General features: G+C 57.3%; 4 protein-coding genes across 5 annotated transcripts; 1 reads left to right on the top strand and 3 right to left on the bottom strand.

The window, feature by feature from the left end:
* Positions 1–1,681: 1,681 nt before the first annotated feature.
* ZNF593 (zinc finger protein 593) lies at positions 1,682–2,980 on the bottom strand. Its single transcript, XM_062509010.1, has 3 exons — positions 2,770–2,980; positions 2,260–2,322; positions 1,682–2,147 (listed from the first exon to the last, which is right to left on the bottom strand). Exons 1-3 carry the CDS (start codon positions 2,964–2,966, stop codon positions 2,006–2,008), a joined length of 402 nt encoding a protein of 133 aa, XP_062364994.1. The 5' UTR covers positions 2,967–2,980; the 3' UTR covers positions 1,682–2,005.
* A 535-nt stretch (positions 2,981–3,515) lies between these two features.
* On the top strand, positions 3,516–4,501 carry C26H1orf232 (chromosome 26 C1orf232 homolog). Its single transcript, XM_062509006.1, has 4 exons — positions 3,516–3,690; positions 3,781–3,867; positions 3,954–4,051; positions 4,243–4,501. Exons 1-4 carry the CDS (start codon positions 3,604–3,606, stop codon positions 4,499–4,501), a joined length of 531 nt encoding a protein of 176 aa, XP_062364990.1. The 5' UTR covers positions 3,516–3,603.
* Positions 4,502–5,202: 701 nt separating this feature from the next.
* On the bottom strand, positions 5,203–6,216 carry FAM110D (family with sequence similarity 110 member D). The gene has a single exon (XM_062509003.1). It carries the CDS (start codon positions 6,214–6,216, stop codon positions 5,203–5,205), a length of 1,014 nt encoding a protein of 337 aa, XP_062364987.1.
* A 4,860-nt stretch (positions 6,217–11,076) lies between these two features.
* On the bottom strand, positions 11,077–18,799 carry PDIK1L (PDLIM1 interacting kinase 1 like). 2 transcript variants are annotated; one of them, XM_062508827.1, is made up of 3 exons: positions 18,755–18,799; positions 16,597–16,898; positions 11,077–13,917 (listed from the first exon to the last, which is right to left on the bottom strand). In XM_062508827.1, the coding sequence occupies exons 2-3, from the start codon at positions 16,879–16,881 to the stop codon at positions 13,177–13,179; spliced, it is 1,026 nt and encodes a 341-aa protein (XP_062364811.1). In that variant the 5' UTR covers positions 16,882–16,898; positions 18,755–18,799; the 3' UTR covers positions 11,077–13,176. The 2 variants fall into 2 exon arrangements, with proteins under 2 accessions (XP_062364811.1, XP_062364810.1); XM_062508826.1 differs by lacking the exon at positions 18,755–18,799 and having other exon boundaries at positions 16,597–17,814.
* Positions 18,800–19,230: the final 431 nt, after the last annotated feature.

Raw genomic sequence — 19,230 nt, 5'->3', positions numbered from 1 at the left:
CACGCCATGATCATCCGCCCCCGACGCCTGACCCCGGGCTACTTCCGTCTGCTCCAGGTAAGGGGCGAGCAGAGGTGGGGGAGCCCGCGGGGACCCCCGGGATGATGTCCGTGCTGCCCACCAGGCCTGCCGGCCACAGGAGTCATTCCCGGCTGTGTCCCAGCTCCATGTCAGGAGTGACGATACTGTCGATGGGGGCTCACAAGGGCTGCACGGGGCACCCTAAAATCCCCCCTGAGATGCTCAGAGGGGCAAAGAGCTGATTCCATTGCCTTTACACCACCCAGTGTGATGGGGACATTCAGGGGCCCCAGTCCCGTGTCCCCGTGGGGTTTGGGGTACTCCAGTGCTCCCCTGTGTCCCCACAGATGCAGCTGGCCGCGGGACGTGGGGCTGATCCAGGGGGGCGGCTGCTGACCCCCCTGGCCCTGCTGCTGGCGGCCACCGGACTCTGCCTGTCCCTCTACAGCGCCCGGCGAATGGCCGACCTCGCCAAGGCCCCCCCGGAGCCGTGAGGAGGGGGCTGGGGCGGGGCTCGGGGGACAGTCCCCGGGGGTTGTTGGGGTCTGCCTCCTCCTGCCGGCCCCCACCCGAGCAGAGCTGCGGCTGCAGCCACTTCCCAGGCGAGCTGCGCCACACCCAGCCCTTCCCACCATGCTGGGCACACGATGGATGCCCTGGGGACAAGGCTTGGGGCAGCCGGGATGGAGAAAGGAGAAAGAAGAAACCACTTCCAACTCTGGAGCTGCCGGCTGAGCCCCTGCCCGAGCCACGCGGGGGACATCGGGATCCAGACCAGAGGCTGGACAGACAGACAGAGGGACGGCAGAGCCGAGAGCTGCATCCATCTCCCTCCCCCGCGGGAGCAGAGGGGCCTGGGGACCCCAGTGGTGGCCGCAGAGCCCCCCTGTCCCCATGGGAACGTGCTGTGGCTGCAGCCCCGCAGGAACGAGGCCAGCGCCGCACCATTAGGTAACAGGCAGGGGGGACACGGGGCCGTGACGTGTCCCCTGGGCTGGCACATCCCGCTGGGATGGATGCTGCAGCCTTCCCAGCCCCCGCTGAACTGCAGCTCTCCATCCCCCGGGGCCGGGGGGACAAATCCGGGCGGGCTTTGTGGAAATAAACCCTTCCCTACCCAGCACAGCTGTGTCACTGCTCTGCCTTCTGTTCCCAGCACATTCCCCGTGCCCAGCTTGGCAGGAGGGATGAATCAGGGACACCCACTCCGAAGGAATTTGGTGGCATTGTCACTCAATGTCCCCTAAGGGGCACCAGCAGCAGCTGTGGCAGACACCAGGCAGAGAGGCTGATCACATCATGCAGGCCCAGGCCTCCAGGAGTATGAAATCACTTGCAGGAGTTGAGTTTTTGGGGACAGGAGCCTCCAAGTGTCCTTACCAAGGAGACACCAGCATTCCCCTCTCAAGGCCCAAACTAGCTGCTAGATGCAAACCTAAGGGCTTGATAAAGAGGTCACTCAAGCTCGTATTCCCCACAAAAAACGCTGCCTGGGAACTCCCTGCCAGGAGGGCACAGGAACTTTTACCACCCTGCCCAGCAAGAGCTCCGGGATGAGGCTCCTGGCACAAACACCTTTGGGTAATGGGAAGAGCACAACACAGAGGTGTCCCCCCACCCCTTGGGGGGACTGTCACCCTCATATTCAATGATGCCACACTGTTAATTAACATATTTTAATGAGTGCATCACTGGAATAACCTCTAACCCAAGGACAGAGCATTGCTCCCAAAGCAAACAGACAAGTGTGCAGTCCCAGCAGCACTCAGAGAACAAGCAACTTGTCCCTTTCTGGAGAAGGACACTCAGTGAGGGCACCCAGGGTCTTGCTGGCTCCTTCTCCTCGTTAGTGCCCTAGCCAGGGGGGCTGTGGGAGGAGCAGGGTGGTTTTGCCTGGCAGTGCTGGGACACATTTTTGTCACAAAGCTGAGGACAAAGACGTCCTTACAGAGGCACTCAGCCTCTCAGTCCCCTGTCCCTGTGCTCAGCTGGATGTCTCCATCTCGGTGACCTCCTCGAGGGGCTGGGTCCGCACCTCCACCTTCTTTGGGGGGACGTAGGAGCCCATCCCGGCGGCACGTTCAGCTTCCTCCTGTGTGTACGGAGCCTCGCGCAGCTGCTTCAGCCTGGGGGCACGGAAGGGATGAAGCTTCCACCTGCTCCTCCGAGCAGGACCGGCCCAGAACTGCCCCTGCCATCCCCCTCAGCACAGGGAACGTGGGGTCTGCCCTCCCTTACCTCTTCTTGTGCACCTTGGATCTGAAGTGCTCCTTCATGCTGTTCAAGTCCACGAAGTAGCGCCTGGGGTATGAAAGGATGGGGTCAGGGGGACCCCGAGACTGAAGGAGGGCTGGGGAGGGTCCTACCGAGGGGTCAGGGTCCCACCACAACCCCGCACAGGCCAGGAGTCACCCTGAGAGCAGGACAAGCTCCTCACAGGGGTCCGGGTCGCTCCTGAGACCAGGACAGGATACTCCTCAGGGGTCGGAGCCCTCTCGCCAGGAGCCAAGGACTATCCTGGGACCAGGGCAACCCCTCCCAGGGGACAGGGACCCCTCAGGACTGAGCACCCCTCTCCCAGAGACCCCTGACCCTCAGGATCAGAACGACCCCATCCCAAGTGCCAGGAACCTCAGGGACCAGTTCAACTCCCCCATCTCCCCCGGGAGCCGGGGACCCCCCAGGACCAGGACAAGCGCATCCCAAGGCTGGAGCCCTCCCCCGGTCCCCCCGGGATCCCGCACGCACGCGCAGTGCAGGCAGTAGAACTGGGCGCAGCCCGGCAGGTCGGGGTCGATCTCCTGCCGCAGCAGCCGCTCGGCGTTCTCGGGTTTCAGGTCCGCGTGGATCTCATCCAGGTCGCGCCGGCGCCGCTTCGTCTTCAGCTGCCGGGCGAGCGAGTGCGCCCGGTGCGCTCCGGTGCGCCGCCCGTTCCGCGGCGACATGGCGGCCGCACGCCCCCACTCTGCGCATGCGCGGGGGCTGCGGGCCCCGCCCGCAACCCGTGAGCGCGGTTTCGTGGCCACGCCCACACAGCATAAACCACGCCCATAGTCGAACAGGTCACGCCCCCTCGTCCCGCTGTCCCCGGGGTCGGTCCCGGTATCCCCGAGACCCCCCCCAGCCCCCGGTGTCACCGTCCTCACCTTGTCGCCGTGTCCCCCCGTGTCCCCCGTGCTACCCCGGTCACCGCTGTGATGGCCGGGCAGGGCTCAGCGCGCCGTGTCCCGGCGCTGATCGTGTTTCGTCCGTGATTAATTATAGATGGGGACACGCGGCGGGGGGAGCGCGGAGCTCCGGCGCCTCCGAGGCAGCATGGGGGGGTGTCCCAGCCCTGGGGGTCCCAGGTGGGCAAGGGGCACCGGGGGGGCGCCGGGGCGGGGGGAGGTCAGGATGGGTTTTTGGGGTGACCAGAGTCGCCGGCCCCGCGCTGCCCCCGGCTCAGCCCGGGCTCAGATTCCTTTTGTGCGGTGCCAGCGGCCGCTGAAACTTTAATGAAGCCACCGGATCGCCGGGTCACCCGTTCGGCCCTCCCCGCTGCCCGCGGTTCCCACCGGCTCCGGCCCCGCTGAGCCCCTCGCCATGGCCCAGGGCTTCTGGCGGCTCTACAAGGCCAAAGTGCTGCAGAGCCTGGGGGGGCCGCGGCCGGACGGGGCTCTTCAGGACGAGGTAGGGTGGGGGAGTCCCCAAAATGGGGTGACCAACCTGCCTGCCCTCCCCCTGCCCGCACCCCTGTCCTCACCGGGAGCTTCGTTGCAGGGAGAACCCCCCGAGCTGATGGAGACGGCTGAGCCCCCTGCGCTGATGGAGGAGGGAGCCAGCCCCGTGTCCCAGCTGGCCAGGAAGGTGAGGAGGGGGCTGGGGGCAGCGGGAAGGGGGGCGGTCAATGGGAGCCGGGGGTCCCCGGTGACCCCGGCGCTGCCTCCCCGCAGGTGCAGGGGGTGGGTGCCCGGGGCTGGAGGACGCTTTCATCCCTCTTCACCCGTGAGGACGAGCACCAGCTGCTCAGCCCGGAGCCCTGCCCAGACCAGTAAGTTACAGATGGTTGGTGGGGGGACCCCAGAACGCGGATCCACTCCCTGAGACCTGCAGAGCCCCCACACCCCCCACCCCATCACTGCATCCCCCTTCCCGGCTTGCACCCTGGCATGGAGGGGGGGCATGGTGGGCTTGGGGGAGAAGGTCCCTGCACCGACATTTCCGTGCCCACTGTCTCCCCAGCCCTCTGGCCACTGAGCCCTCCGAGGTGCCCCACACCGAGAAGGCACCTGGATTTTGGGATCTCTTTGCTATCAAGTGGCAGCAGGCGTCGGGTCCGGACAAGGGGGTGCCCCTCCCGGAGCCGGATGAGAGCCCTGGGGAGCCTCCGGGTGAGGACGGCAGCGACCTGAGGGAGCCAGAGGAAGGGGCCTTCCACTGGGGCTTCCTGGCTGGCAAACTGGCCGAAATCCGGAATAAAAACGCCCCCAAGGGCAACTAGAGGAGGATGCACCAGGAGGACTCTCCAGAAGTTATTTTCAGCCCCCTGTTGCTGGTGGGCAGAGCCCCATCCCTGCCGTGGGTTTGGGTGTGACATCTGCACTAAAGACCCTCAAGGTGCCCCTTTTCCTTGAGCTCTGCCTGGTGCTTTCCTTGCCCTCACCCCCCAACAGCCCCACGGCCCCTGAAGCTGCACAACCCCAAGGGTGGGGAGGGGGAGCTGCTCCCCCAGCCCCACAACCACACACCAAGCTAGATAAAAGCCCTAAACCGATTTATTGAGGGCAGCACTGGCCCAAGCAGCCCCTGTTCTGGGGAGGAGGGGGCTGTGGGGTGGGCACTGCCCACCTCAGGGGGCTCGGGCTCTGCCCACCCCCAGCCTGCAGCTGGAGCGGGACAGGGGTGGTCAGTGGGGGCTGCAGGCCCATCCCACCCTCCTGGGCTGGGGACAGAGAAGATGAGTGACAGCAGGGGCACAGCAGCCTGCCATGGACTGAGGCCATGGAGGGACTCACCCGGGGCTGTCCCTTCCTCACCTGCCCCTCAGGTGCCCCCACCACACTCAGCCTGAGGATCGGGCGGTTCTCCCAGCCTGCAGCATCCCCACTGTGCCATCCCCACGGGTGCCACCAGCCCATCGGCCGCATCCAGCGAGGGCAAGGGGCCACACGGGTGTCCTGGTCCCGGCCAGGCTGTCCCCGCTCACACCGTGGACTCCTTGGCAGCCGCCCAGGCTCTCTGGCAGCCGTAGAGCCACTTGATGACACGGGCGTTGCGCTCCACCACCGAGACGGCGGAGCCCGGCCGGGTGTCCGGTTCCTCCTCGCCCGGCCCCGCGTCCCCCTCACTGCCCCCCGAGACCCTCCCGGGCTCGGACTCGCAGGATCCGGGGGGTCGGGCCGAGGCGCTGTCCCATCCCGCGGGCCCGAAGCGCTCCCGGCCCAGCAGCTCCACCAGAGCCCGGTCCAGCCCGCAGTAGTTGAAGAAGCGCTCCTGCTCCGACAGCGGCAGCGACACCCGCAGAGCCAGCGGCTCCTTGCCGGGGGCACCGGGGGGCTGCTCCGCGGGGCTGCCGGGCACGGGGAAGATGCCACCGCCGTCACCGCCTCCGTCAGCTCCCGGTGTCCGCGCCTCCTCCTTCTCCGCAGGCGCCCACAGCATGGGGGTCTCGGGGCTAGGGGGGGCTCTGGGCCCCTCGGGGGGCGAGCTGGGCGGTCTGTCTCTGAGGGGTCCCTGGAAGAGGCGCCGCACCAGCCCGGAGCCCTTGGTGTTCTCCTTGTCGCCGCCCAGGCAGTCCCGTTTCTGGCGGTAGATGACGAGCGAGTCGGGTCTCAGCAGGCGCCTGCTGCCGCTGCGGCGGGACACGGGGGACTGGGGGCACGGCATCTTCCGGGGCCCCTCCCGGCTCAGCTCCGAGCCCGGGCACAGCTCCCCGCACTGCTGGCGGGCGAGCAGGCGGCGACCGTGCGGGGACAGCCGGGGCGAGCCCCGCAGCGCCGGCTCCTGCCTCCTGTCGATCACCTGCTGGGACTTGACGTACTTGGCCTTGTCCGCCTCCAGCCGCTCCACGGCGCTGGCTCTGCGGCCCCCGCTGCCCCCCGGGCCCTGCGGGCACTCGGGACCCCGGTTCAGCCAGGCCAGGGGGGAGCCGGGGGCCATGAGGCGCAGGTTGCTGGAGGCGCAGACGGCGAGAGCGGGGCTGCCCAAGGGCACCATGGCCCCGGAACGGCGCTGCTGATCACCCTGTGCCCTTCGGAGGGGCCGGGCAGCTCTGGTGTGACCGCTGGGGAAGGTCCCGAAGCTTCGCTCTGCTCCTGGATTCAGCCCTGGGAGGAGAGAGGAGAGTCGGGGTCAGCCCGGAGGGTGCAGCGCTGAGGAGGAGGATGGGGCTGAAGCAGAGCTGAGGGTCCCTCTCAATGCCACAAGGGCAGCGAGTGCTGGCAGCCCAGGCAGGAACAGCCCCTGGGCAGGAAGGGAGAAGCGCCGAGCATCCGCCGGCTTCAGCCGCATCCCAGGAGCGGCTTCCAACAGGAAAAAGCGGAGCCGGCCGCCGCCTTGTCTTCCCGAGCGGCAGAACAAAGCCCAGCTCAGGAGAGCTGGCGAGCTGCCCCACGCCTGGGGGTGTTGGGGTCCCCGAGCCGTGCCCCACACGGCCAGGCTGGGCTGGGAGGGAAAATTCTCCCGTTCTCCGTGTGCGGAGGGCACGGAACCAGCCCTGGGTGACAGCAGGGACACGGGGCTGGGCAGAGCAGAGCTCACGGGAGCAAAGAGCCCGGGAACTTTCTGCCACGCAGCTCCACACGCGGCCCACGGGCTCCACACCGCACCTACCCCGGAGAACAGACGGGGAAACTGAGGCACGCGGTGCTCCCGAGGGATGAGCACGAGGCCCCGTGCCCAGGATGGGACCGCCCGGGCCGCGGGACCCTCACCCTCCCCAGCCGAGCCCCGCGGTCTGTGCCCGTGCCAGCACCTGTGCCAGGCAGGGGGGATGCTGTCGCTCACCTGAGCCCACGCAGGGATGGGATGCAGGGATGGGATGCTCCAGTCTCACGCAGCTCCTTCCCTTCTGGCTGCCGCAGCAAACTGAGCCCAGAGCCGGGAGCAGCCTCATATAGAGGATGAGGAAGAGGAAGAGCCACCCATTAACCCCCGCCAGCCCAGCCCCGCGGCAGGAGCCCACCCCGTGCCGACCCCTTCACAGCCCTGCCCCGGGCCCTGCCCAGCATTAACCCCGCTCCTCCTGCGGCTCCAGCTCGCCCCTGCCAGCTCCTCTTCTCCCTTCGCTTCCTTACGGGAACCCGGCCGGGATCTGGGGATCTGCAGCGGGATTTTTGCCTCCGGTTCTCTCTGTCCCCCTTCACAAGAAGGTCAGGAATGGGGCAGGGGATCGTGTCCACTCCAGCAGCTTCTCCTCCTACACCCACCCCAGGGTGCCGCGGGCAGACCAGGAGCAGGAGCCCACCACAGTCCCCCTCCCCGTGGTCCTGCTCAGGCAGGAAAGGAGGAGGAAAGATCCTCCTGGCACCTTCTGTGGCAGTGAAAGGGTCAAAGCCAGCCCCGAGCCGGCCGGTTCCTGTTTCTTTCCCCGGGAAGGGCTGTAAATCGCAGGAAGCCACAATGGGCTGGAGCTGGCCCAGGGGTTATTTTTACCGCTGCCCTCTTCCCTTCCCACAGGGAGCTCCCACAGGGACAATCCCGGCCCCCTCCATCCCCAGCTCCAGCCTGGGGGGCTGCGAACGTGGCACTGGAGCAGAGGGGGAAGGACCTGCAGCATCTCACGCTGACCCTCGGAGAGAGGCCAGAGAAAGCCCCCGGTGCTGGCCAGGAGCCACCAGCCCCCAGCACCCCTCTGGCAGCCAGTTTGGATGGAGAGCTGGGGAACAGCCCGGCCCAGGCTGGTCACTGGGACTGAGGAGGCTCCAGCAGGGACAAAGCCCCAGATCCTGGGATGAGAGGGGACCTGTCCCTGGGCACTTCTGTCCCCACCCCAGTTCCTTCCTGAGCTGCTGCCCTGGAGCCAGTGCTGGGAACGGGCCTGGGGCTGTGTCCAGAACCTTCCCGGCTGATGGCAGCAGGGCAGGAAGGGGCTGGGGCCAGGACTCCTGTGCTGACGAGAACGGGGCTAAAGTGGAAGCTGGGCAGGATGAAAGAGGCCAGGTCTTGTTTGAGCTCTGCAGGCACTGGAAAAAATTCCCAGCGACAGCAAGGAAGGGACAGACCACTGTCTGCTTCTCTAATAAACCTGGAGAGGAGCAAAGCAGGCAACACTTGGGCTCTGTGTGCAGGATGAGGCTGCACTGGAGCAAATCTGCTGGGAGACAGGGAATAGGATCAGGCCAAGTGATGGAGAAACCCTTGGCAGCTCAGGGATGTGCCCCTGGATTCCCTCACCGACATTAATTTTAATTCCAGGCAGCATGAATCACTGTTCATTAGGAAGTGTTTTATTTTCCAAGCTGGAATCCCAGCAGCTGTTCTGGTAAAGCCACGAGTTAGTAAGAGCAGCCTTGGAATCACCTTTCCCTGGTGGGTGCAGCCTGATCCCAAGGGATGCTCTTCCCAAATGCCTGGCCCAGTGCTCTCCCTCCTTGGAGCACCTGCCAGGCACTTGCTGTTGAACTGGAATATTTGCACAAGGCAGATTCTCTTCGGGGACAAAAAGGGATGATCTGAGGGGCCCTTCCTGGCATCAAACTCCCAGCCAGCTCCTGCTTTTCCTGGTGGTGGGGGTTTTGTCCCTGTGACTTCTAGGAAGGGATTTATCCCATTTTCAGCCTCCTGTGGATGCACCAAGGGGCTTTTTTGAGTCACGTGGGTGCTCAAAATCCCTTGGTTTTATTTAAGGTTACTCAGAGCTCTCAGTACTCTCCTGTGGGGCTGGAAGGGAGCACAGACCTGGACAAGCAAAACAACCCCGGGTGAAACCCAGTCACAGCTGGGCCCAGGTGTAGAAACTTCCAGAGTGAGAAAAGGCAGAGAAGGTGCCCAAAGGCTACAAGTCCCAGATCCTCCTTCCACAGCATTTTCCTCTGACACTGAACCAACCCTGCTCTGGCAGCTCCAGGTGAGCAGGAGCCACCGTGTCCTGCTGAGCTCTTTCCAGATGCATTTCTCTTTTCAAAAAATAATTTTAAAAATCACTCAGGTGCAGCCAGGAATGAAGCACCCACTCTACTGAGAATTGGGTTTAGTTCCCAGCCCACAGCTTCTCTGGCCTGAGCTCCACACAAATGAACCACCCAGCCCAGAGCCCACAGGAGCTGGAGAAGAGCCAGAGAGGGCTCAAGCTTTCCTCAGGGAGAGGGCAGGGGTGGAAAGCTTGTTAGGCAAGTTTAAAAATATCAAGGGTTCAAACGGCCACGAATAAATGTGAAACCAGCACCTAACCCGAGGCAGGCACCCGCGTGTCAGTGCAAGTCAGAACTGGAGCAGCTCACGTGGATGTTCCAAACCCCAAAAAAGCTCCAAACCCAGGGCAGGGAAGGGCTGGGCAGTGCTGGGACCACAGGGACAGTCAGGAAAGACAGAGAAGGAGCTCTGGGGTTGAGGAAAGCAAGCCCTGGGTGAGGATGGAGGCCTGAGGTTTTTAGGTTCTGTCTGGTTCTAGCCCAAAGAGGAGTAAAGGAGCTCTGAAATGTAAAGAGCCTGGGCTGGGGCTCCTCTTCCCAGCCCATCCTCAGGTCGTTTGACGCCTCCCTGCTCCTAAAAATGGGCTTTCAGATTGCCCCAGAACACTTCCAGAACTCCTGAACAGAATTTGTGGTAGTTTAGGTTGGTGTTGCCATGTCCCTCAGAGGCTCTGGATGGTTTGTGGCGTTCCAGGCACATCCCTCTGCCTTTACTGCGCTGGGAACGGGGAACGGAGCAGCCCCTGCCAGCAGCACCTGCTGGAGTTGGTGTTTAAATGCTCCAAGCTCTCCTGGGCCAGGAGAGAAAACCACCAGAGCAGGGATCCACGGATGTGTGGGATGTGGAGCACAGGGAAGAGCCACCCGCAGCCCAAAGGCCAACCCAGGCTGCAGGGAGGGTTGGGAAACCTTTCCCAGGGCTGGGATGGAGGCTGGGGCTCCCTGCCTGGGGTTTTACCTCACCCACAAAGCCCCAGCTTCCAGGACAGCTGTTAAAAAAAAAAAAATTAAAATCTTTGTTTTGTAAAACAAAGCAAAAACACGAGTTCCCAGTCCTGGGAATGGGGATGGGCAAGGTGGAGCCTGAACCCTCTGAGCTTGGGCTCTCCCTGCCCAGATGGAGCTTTAATTATATCTAATTTCTGTACCAGGGCATTTCCCTGCAGATTTCCCCACCCTCCCTATAGGCTAAATATATTTGAAGTACAGTATATATATATATATACACATATATATATCAGGTATATTTTTCTTCAATTTGCAGGGAAGGAATCCAGCTTGTGTCTGCATATAAAATCACCACTCTTAGCACTTGTCCCACTTTTAGATTTACTCCTTTGCTAAAGGTATTTACCCCCTAAAAAATGAATTTAAATCCAAACTGCACTGACTTGAGCACAAGGCTGCTGCCAGGTGGGAATGTGCCTGTTCCTGGTGGGAATCTCCCCATTCCTGGTGGGAATCTCCCCATTCCTGGAGGGAATCACTCCATTCCTGGTGGGAATCTCCCCATTCCTGGAGGGAATCTCTCCACTCCTGGTGGGAATCTCTCCACTCCTGGAGGGAATCTCTCCATTTCTGGTGGGAATCTCCTCATTCCTGGAGGGAATCTCCCCATTCCTGGAGGGAATCTCCCCATTGCTGGCACCAGGAACCCACAGGTGCAGGCGCAGGGGAGAGGACTGGGCTCAGGTTTGTCGTGGGTGTAAGAAATTCCAAGAGAAACTCATTTACAGCATTTCCAGTCTGCGGATGCCTCTGTCCCAGAGCACTGCTAATTAAAACATGCAAATGAGGGCTACACTTTCCTGTCATGGATAAGTAATGATGTTCCCTCACCTTCACTTCTGAAGTTTCTCAGGGAATAGCAGGACTCTGTCCTTGGAGGGCAGCACTGACTGAAAGCATTTCCCCATTAAAAAAAAAAAAAAATCCTAAAACTCCATCAAAATTCAAGATTTTATTTCAAAAACAGTCATGAACTTAATAAATTACACAATAATTTTCCTCATTATAAATTCTCCATAAAATATATTTTACAGTTTTTTTTTTTTTTAAAGAAAAACACAGGAAAAAAAAAAATCTTTCCCAAGTGCTGAGAAGTGTCTTGACTTGATGTCACGCTGGTGAAGGACCTCGCAGCTGCTACCCCAGCTTGATTTATTTTCTCAAAACAAAAACCTCAGACAACAAAAATCAAAGAGAACACAGAGCTCGAGGAAAAGCACCACGAGAGGGATTTTCAGGTACCCCCCCCAACCTATAAAGTGGCAATCAGTGCAAAGAAAACACTTTGGGAGTCAAAAACCCCAAAACTCAAGAGGGGAGCAGAGCTATTTTGGTTATCACTTCTGGGTGGGTAAGACAGGGGGACGCTCACCCCTTTACTTTTAAAAAGCTCCCAAGTTTAACTTGAATTATAAACAATTTTTTTTCTCATCCAACGGCCCTGCTGAGATGTGAGACCTGGGAGGCAGAGCTGGCACAAACAAAGTGTGTTTGTCTGAGGATCGCTCCCTAAAACGATGAAGTGAAAGAAAATAACAAGAATTACAAACTAAGGCCAGCTGGGTGACAGCCACCAGCTCACACAGCACCAGGTAAGAACCACCTGCGGCCTGTAAAGTCTCAGAAGTTGGGTGGGATCAAAATCTTTTGCTTTTGGAATGACCAAAAAAAAAAAAAAATAAAAAAAATCTTACTTTGTTTATCTGCACTCAAAGAGTAAACACTGAGTGCTCAGAACTAGGAGGGAACAGTACTCAAAAAGAAAGTTAAAGTTATACAAGGAAATACTCACAGCCATTTTCAGGTAAGATTTGGGTGTGGGGGGGAAATAAATTTATTTTTTTAAGAAGAAAAATGGCCTTTCTTGCAGCTTTAAAGGCAATTTAAAGACTTTGCTTTTTTTTCCCAAAAGGTCAAACTGGATGGGAAAGGTCAGTCCTGCACTCAAAACAACAAAATGTTGTGCTGGTACAAAGAGCTGCTGCCAGCCCTTTCTCAGTCTCACTCTGCTCTGTGCAGCTTCCAACTGCTCCAAATCCCCCATCCTCCTATCTGTGCTTTTAAATAAAGATCACTGCTTTAAAAGGAGGAAAAATAATAATTTTTTTTTTTTTTAAATCAAGCCAGGCTGGCACCTTTCACATACCTGTCACTGAGCTTCCTGCCAGCTCTGACACCAGGTGTGAGCCAAGGATTTGGAAGGATTTTTAGAATATGCTGCTGGATTCCCTCACCCATGTTTCCATAAGCTGAGTGCACAGAACTCTGCTGTGGTTAAATCCTCAAGGTGCTACTGGGGACTGGGGATACCAGGGCAGAGAGCACGTAGAGAAAAGGCAGATTAACTGATCAACAAAAGCAAAAATCAAATTATCAATGACCCAGCTGCCCTGCCAGCACCTGACTGTACATTTTTAATTTGACTCCCTCAGTGATGAGCTCATTAAGCTCTAAGTGCTAAGATCAGCCACGTTAGCACTTTGAAAGCAGCTGATCCCCTTGCATTGCCTTTTTTTTTTTTTTTTGTTTACAAAGTCAAGTCTTTGAAATTAGATAACAAAAATAAATAATAAAGTCATTCAGGCCTGGGGAAGAAGGGGTTTTTCCTCACCCACCTCCTTCACCCAGATTTCTAGCAGACCCCACTCATCCAGACCCACAGCAAATAATTTAAGTGCCACACGCTCCCAGTCACTCATATACATAAATATATACACAGATTACATTACAAAGCCTCAAGATTTGCACTGCCAGCATGCAAATCTCTTTTTGTTTTTTGTTTTTTTTTTTTTCATTTTTCCGGGAGAGTTCCTAATACTGACGTAGGAAACTGGAATGTGAGACACTGCACGGCAGAGTGCTGGAAATCAAGTAGTGTTGGCTCTTTGCAACATCCCGCTGCCAGCGCCCAGGAGAACACCCTCGGGTCTCACTCTGCCATTTCACACCTCGGCCAACTCGACATTGCTGTCGGGACAGCTGCAGTGAGGTGCAGAGCCCTCCCCTTTCTGAAGCAGGTGAGCTCAGCTGAGCCCCCTCACGTGTCCCAGCTGCTGTCCTTGAAGGCGATGTTGACCAGCCTGAGCTCCAGCTCGAAGGCGTCCGGCCTGTCCTGAGGGTTGGCCGCCAGCATCTCCTTGATCAGCTGCTTCATGCGAGCGTTCATGGACTTCTTCTTCACGGGGATGAGCAGCTCCATCTTGGGGTTCTCCAGCAGAGCCTCGCCCACGGGCACGATGGCCGTGCCCTGCTTCACGTAACTGCCCAGCAGCTCCTTCTTGGTCTCGGTGTCCACGAAGGTGATCCTCTCCAGCATGGCCCAGATGATGATGCCCAGGGCGAAGATGTCTGCCTTGGCTGTGTAGTGTCCCTCCCACACCTCGGGGGCCATGTAGAAGTCGGTGCCACAGGCAGTGGACAGGAAACACTTGTTGACGTTGACGGGCTCCTCGGGGTTCTGCCCCGAGGCCGAGCACACCTTGCTCAACCCAAAATCCGCCACTTTGAGGGTGGGCTCGGGGTCGCTGGCGTCCGGCCTGCCCTGGGAGATGAGGATGTTGTCGGGTTTGAGGTCCCTGTGGATGATCTGGTTCTTGTGCAGGAAGGCCAGGGCGCTGCTGAGCTGCAGCATGAAGCTGGTGTTGGTTTTGCGGCTGGGCTTGCGGGACAGCAGGTACTCGTTCATGTCTCCTCCGTCACAGAAATCCATCACAAACCACAGGTAATAAGCACTTTTGGGGTCAAAGGCTATTTCTCCTTTTAATGAGGTTTCTACGAGCTGCAAGGAGGAAAAGGAATGTGGTAACTAGCTGGTGATCCCGAGAAGGAAAGGGTGTGATGGAAAAAACGCGTGAAAGAAGGATCTTTGTGGAGAGGGGATATTTGAGTTAGTTACACAGAAGGAATTCTTCCCCGTGGGGCTGCTGAGGCCCTGGTACAGGGTGCCCAGAGAAGCTGTGGCTGCCCCTGGATCCAAGCAAGGCCAGGTTGGAGCAGCCTGGGATAGTAGAAGTTGTCCCTGCCCGTGGGAATGAGATGGGGTTTAAGGTCCCTTCCAACCTGGACCATTCTAGAAGCGTTTGACCCTCCTCCCAACAATCCAGAGAGCAGGATATTGCAAGGGCAGGGGGGAAGGGAAGGAAAACGTTATGCAAATGTTTTTATGTAAAAGAGAAAAAAACAAAAATCACAATATATTTGCCAGCCTCCTTATCTTCACTCGTGTGGAGCGTATCAAGCTCAGGCTCCTGCCCAGAAGTAGAGCTCGACCCTGATAACAGAATTTTTCAAGATACCCAGTGGCCATTGCCCTCCCATCTGTCCCAGCTGGACACAGTCCCACCCTGACAAAGCCTGTCCCACCCACTTTGCCAACAGCTTTTTGGGATAAACAAAGTCTCACAAGTAACCCCACACATCTGTATTTATCCATGAGAGATTTTTACAGCCTGGTCTCCATTCCTGACACATTAATGAATTCCAGCAAATTAACACAGGATCCCTGAACTCAGGAGAACGCTGATCTGCAGGCACAGCTGAGCACAGGACACCCTTCCCACCATCATTATCCACGTGGAATTTCCAGGAGCACAAGTTGAACAGCCAGTTCTCAGAGCTGCTTCACACAGAAAGCAAAGTAAAACCTGCAAAACTTTTACTAATCCTGTTTACACAACTGCATTTGCCTCTTCAGCTCCTCTGAGGTGGCTCTGGAAGGAAAGTCCTGCAATTATTTCTGTTAGTAGTAAACCAATGGATACTAAATCAAACTGGCTTTCAAAAGTGAAGGGGTGTGTTAATATCTAGAGAGGCATTTTGAAATGCTTTTAAAAAGTAACCTTTTCAAGAAAAAAAAAAAAAAAGGAGCCATCATCCCAGACCAATTTAAACAGTAAATCTATTTTAGAGCTAAAAAATGCCTTCTTTAGGGTTTGTAGTCAGGAATGGTGAGATTAAGGTATCTCAGGAGAGCAGGGAGCTTCCTCTGCCAAGAGGGCACCAACAAGGAGCCACAGGAGCTGCTCTTGCAGGTGCTGGGAGAGTTAAGACAACAAAATCCACCCCCCCACACCCGTGACAGTGCCAAAGCACCAGACAAGGCTGACTCAGGACTCAAACTCCACAGATTTGGTTCATTTGGCACTGAGCACCTACCCCAGAGCCCTTGAGGAGAGGGTGCAGCCCTTCCTCACACACAGCAGCAGCTCAGCTCTGTGATTTCACCTGCAGGAGGAGAGGCTGAGCCAAGGAGGGTCTGAGTGTCCTGGGTTCAGCCCAGGCTGCTGCAAAGGGAGCCGGGCACTTTCAGGCCTGCCCTTTGCCCTTCCCCCTGGAGCAGCCCAGCAATCCGTGCTGTTTGCACCTGGCAGGGCCCAGATCCCAGATCCCTGTGCCAGCTGCTCCCCAGCACCACCAGCCCAACCTTGGCTGGAAGCTTTTCCCCACCTCGGGGCTTCTGAAGCTCCTCCCTGCACATCTGCCCTCTGGCTGGAAGCAGTCCCTGGCAGCTCCACTAAAACCAGCAAGGGAAAGGCTCTGATCTCTTCCCCATCAGCTGGCCAGTATTATTTTAGCCTAATCCTTCCCTGAAAACAAGTCAGGAGCAGCTCCCAAGCCACGGGGAGGTGGAAAGCCAAGATCTCAGGCTCAGACAGCACCCAGCACCTGCAGGGCTGTTCACCACCCCAGGGGCCACAGCAGACACAGGAGTGACAGTGAAAACTGGAATAAAAACACCTGGCTAGAGGTAACACAGCAAACACTCAGCAGCCTGCTGACTTTTTTTAAACCAGAAACACAGATTTCTGCCCCGGGGTTGATTTATACTTGGGGCTGCTTCTTGACAAGGGAATTAATTAAGACTGTCTTTCAGTGTCTTTCAAGAGCTACTTATTCTTCAAATATGCACATCTTCAAATTTAAAGGGCACTTTCAGAGGGATATGTATTCCCTTATTTATATCTTTACCACTCTTTCAAGAGATTAATAGTTATTAAAAAATAAAAACAGCCCGTGATGCGCTACCAATTGATTCTTGTTCCTGAAAGAATTTCAAGTGTTGGCTTCCTATTAATCAAGACACTGATTTCTTCTTCCAAGGACAGCCAGGATGGAATTTCTCCAAGCTCTGTCCCAGGACAGGAGCGCTCTTTAACCTGCAGCTGCCAAGAACTCCACAGCCTGCACCTCCCCTGGGCTTCCTCGAATTATCAAAGCCTATTTGCATTAAATACAAATTCTGGAGTCTTTCAGAGCAGCGCAGTTTCAAACCCAAGATCCGGGTGACCGTTCTGTTTTGTTCTTTTTAAAGATCTCAGTTAAATTCCGAGCGCCAGCAACGCAAACAACCCCCCTGGCCTAACTAAGCCCAGCTCAAAGGCAGGAGCTCAGCTGCCCCACCTCCCTCCCCCCAGCTCCACGTGGTCACCGATTCCTTCCACCCCGTTCCCTGGTGTACCTGCAGATACAGGGAGGAGCCGGAGCCATGGGACATCTTCTGCACCATGCCATCTTTCTGCAAGATGCACTCCTCCAGGTGAATGACGTTGGGGTGCTGGCTCTTGATACTGCTAAGGGCCCAGAACTCGCGCAGAGCCAGTTCCACGTTCTCGGGAGCGTGGCACCGGATCTTTTTCACGGCCACGCGGGCACAGGTCCTCCTGACGACTGCTTCGTACACCACACCATAACTGCCACGACCAACCTCCCGAATTAGATCGTACTTAGGCTGGCTACTCACCATCTTCAAGAGCAAAGGTTCTGGGGAAGGGGGAAAAACCCACAGAACTAAAACTTAGGTACAGGAACCGGGCTGTGTTTGTTTTTGTTTTTTTTTTCCCCCCCCTTAGGGGCCGGCCTGCCCAGACCCCACCATTATCGGGGGTTCAGTGCTAGAACATTCCAGGAGCTCCTCCATAAACCTTGCACCTGCTGCCACGGACCAGGTGGGAAGTGAAATTACATCTTTTTGTTAAGATTTCAAACACAGCCCGGCGTGTTCAAGGTGGCAACAATTCAAACCTAGACTGGTATGGTGCCGAGGCAGGACTATCGAGAACGCTCCTGCTCCTCTCCCTCAGTGTCTTCCGTGAGCATCTGCAGGAATAACAGGAGGCTGTCATGCTCTCCATCCAGCCTGGAGAGCACAGGAGGTCCCAGCTGAAGCCAGTAACAGATTTTAATTAACTGCCTTTATCTGGAGGTGACTGCAGGAGCAAATGTTTCTGTTATAATTGTTTTACTCAGAGAAGGGAAAGCTTCAGTGGCTCCTGATTTTTCTCACCAAGCCTCCTTTGCATAAGGAATCTACAGCTATGAAAGGTTAAAAAGGATAACTGATTGCAGAAGTTTGCACCCAGCATCTAACTTTCACTTTCGCTCAACAGAGCAAGGACAAAAGTTATTGCTCTGAAAGTAAAACAAGACACACGTACACACAAAAAGGAGGGAAAGAAAAAAAAAAAGCCACCAAACCCTGCTGCAGATTTATGACCCTCCCTGCACGCTGCCCTACAAGATTACAAACCAAACACCAGCACCACCCTCACACGACCAAACCAAAATGGAACACTGACTAGAGACAGCAATAAATTAAAATAAAAAATAAAAGCTTGACTAGCCAAGGATCACTGGTCAAACAGAACAAAACGCAAAACCAAAAGTAAATAAATAAATAAATAAATAAATAAAATCACACTGATAGAACTACAATAGCTTTAAGACAGCCAATGATAAAGGCAATTCTCTTTATGTCAGGCAATAAGGACCACATTGAAACGGCCTGTTATTAGTAGGAAGCTTTCAAGTATTTCCACTGCTTTAGGCAATTAAAAAAAAAAAAAAGGGAAATAAAAAAAAGAAAAAGAGAGAGAAAAAAAGGTATCATCAGTCTCAGGCAATGCCACAGAGATATTTTAACCTTTCAGCACAGCTGTGTGATGGACATTTGCAGTAAGATTTTGAACCAAGATGTGACGTGTGTGAGAAACGCGCTGCCAGGAGAATCCGCTGACGGCCCGAACCGAGGCTGCACCTGCGGCAGGGCTGCAGCTCCACACCAGAGCCCGCACACCGAGACCCCACGGGCCAAACACGGCCCGGAGCTGCGATTTCCCCATCGGCCAAACAGCTCCGGGGGAAAAAAACCCCCGCGCCGCGTTCCTCAAACACGGGCACACCGGGTTCCGAGCGGGCACCGAACCGTCCCCCCGTGCCGGGAGCGGGCTGGCACCGCGGCCGCGGCCCCGCTCCGAGCCCCGGGGCTGCCCGGGCGGACACCGGGCCGGGGCCGCCGCTCGCTCCTGAGGGCCCGCGCAGCGCCGTAAGGGCGGCAAGGATGGAATAACACAAATATATCAATATTACGGATAGGATAAATGCACCCCTCCTGCTCGGGGAGGCCGCACCGGGCCCCCACCTGCGCTTGTGCCGCGGAACACCGTTCGCCCCACACGGGGGAACGATGCCGGCCCGCTGGGCCCTGCCCGCCGCAGCGGGTACAGGCTTCCTCCCCCCGAAGCTGCAGCGCGGATCACGCCCCGCTACAAACCCCTCGGGGGCCGGGGAGGATGTGGAGCCGCCCCCGGGCCGAGCCGGGCCGGGAGAAGCCGCGTTACCTCAGCGCCTCCGCCGCCGCCGCCCGGCCGCCATCTTAGGGCTGCGCTCTGCCCGCCTCCCTCAGCCGCGGCCACGCCTACCGGGACACGCCCACAAGCGTGGGCACGCCCACTCTGGTTCAGAGCCTTGCGATTGGTCATATGGGGAAGGGGCGGGGCGAGCGCAGTGGGCGTTTAATTATCTTAATTAATCCATTAATTACTTAAATTTCTGTTTATTAATTAGGAAGGAATTGTTGCCTGTGAGGTTGGGGAGGTTCTGGCACAGGATCCCCGACAGTGGCCAAGGCCAGGTTGGACACTGGGACTGGGAGCAGCCTGGGACAGTGGAAGGTGGCACTGGATGGGATTTAAGGTCCTTCCAAAATAAACAATTCCGGGACTCTGTGATTTATTGCTTGGCGTCCAGAAAAAATAAGCACAGCCCCTCTTGCCCTTGGTTGTGCTCTGGCTTTGTATGACGGTGACACGAGAGC

The sequence above is a fragment of the Cinclus cinclus genome, chromosome 26 (genome assembly GCF_963662255.1).
Source record: "Cinclus cinclus chromosome 26, bCinCin1.1, whole genome shotgun sequence".
Lineage (NCBI taxonomy): Eukaryota > Metazoa > Chordata > Aves > Passeriformes > Cinclidae > Cinclus > Cinclus cinclus.
This window is presented reverse-complemented; position numbering and strand designations above follow the sequence as displayed.

Bases quoted from the DNA above. Each gene is read 5' to 3' on its own strand.
- ZNF593 (XM_062509010.1), bottom strand. From the start codon at position 2,966: ATGTCGCCGCGGAACGGGCGGCGCACCGGAGCGCACCGGGCGCACTCG. The intron at 2,323-2,769 runs GTGCGTGCGGGA...TTCATACCCCAG, and splicing joins TTCTACTGCCTGCACTGCGC to GCGCTACTTCGTGGACTTGA. The intron at 2,148-2,259 runs GTAAGGGAGGGC...CCGTGCCCCCAG, and splicing joins TCCAAGGTGCACAAGAAGAG to GCTGAAGCAGCTGCGCGAGG.
- C26H1orf232 (XM_062509006.1), top strand. From the start codon at position 3,604: ATGGCCCAGGGCTTCTGGCGGCTCTACAAGGCCAAAGTGCTGCAGAGC. The intron at 3,691-3,780 runs GTAGGGTGGGGG...GCTTCGTTGCAG, and splicing joins ACGGGGCTCTTCAGGACGAG to GGAGAACCCCCCGAGCTGAT. The intron at 3,868-3,953 runs GTGAGGAGGGGG...GCCTCCCCGCAG, and splicing joins TGTCCCAGCTGGCCAGGAAG to GTGCAGGGGGTGGGTGCCCG.
- FAM110D (XM_062509003.1), bottom strand. From the start codon at position 6,216: ATGGTGCCCTTGGGCAGCCCCGCTCTCGCCGTCTGCGCCTCCAGCAAC.
- PDIK1L (XM_062508827.1), bottom strand. From the start codon at position 16,881: ATGGTGAGTAGCCAGCCTAAGTACGATCTAATTCGGGAGGTTGGTCGT. The intron at 13,918-16,596 runs GTACACCAGGGA...TCCTCCTTGCAG, and splicing joins GCTCCTCCCTGTATCTGCAG to CTCGTAGAAACCTCATTAAA.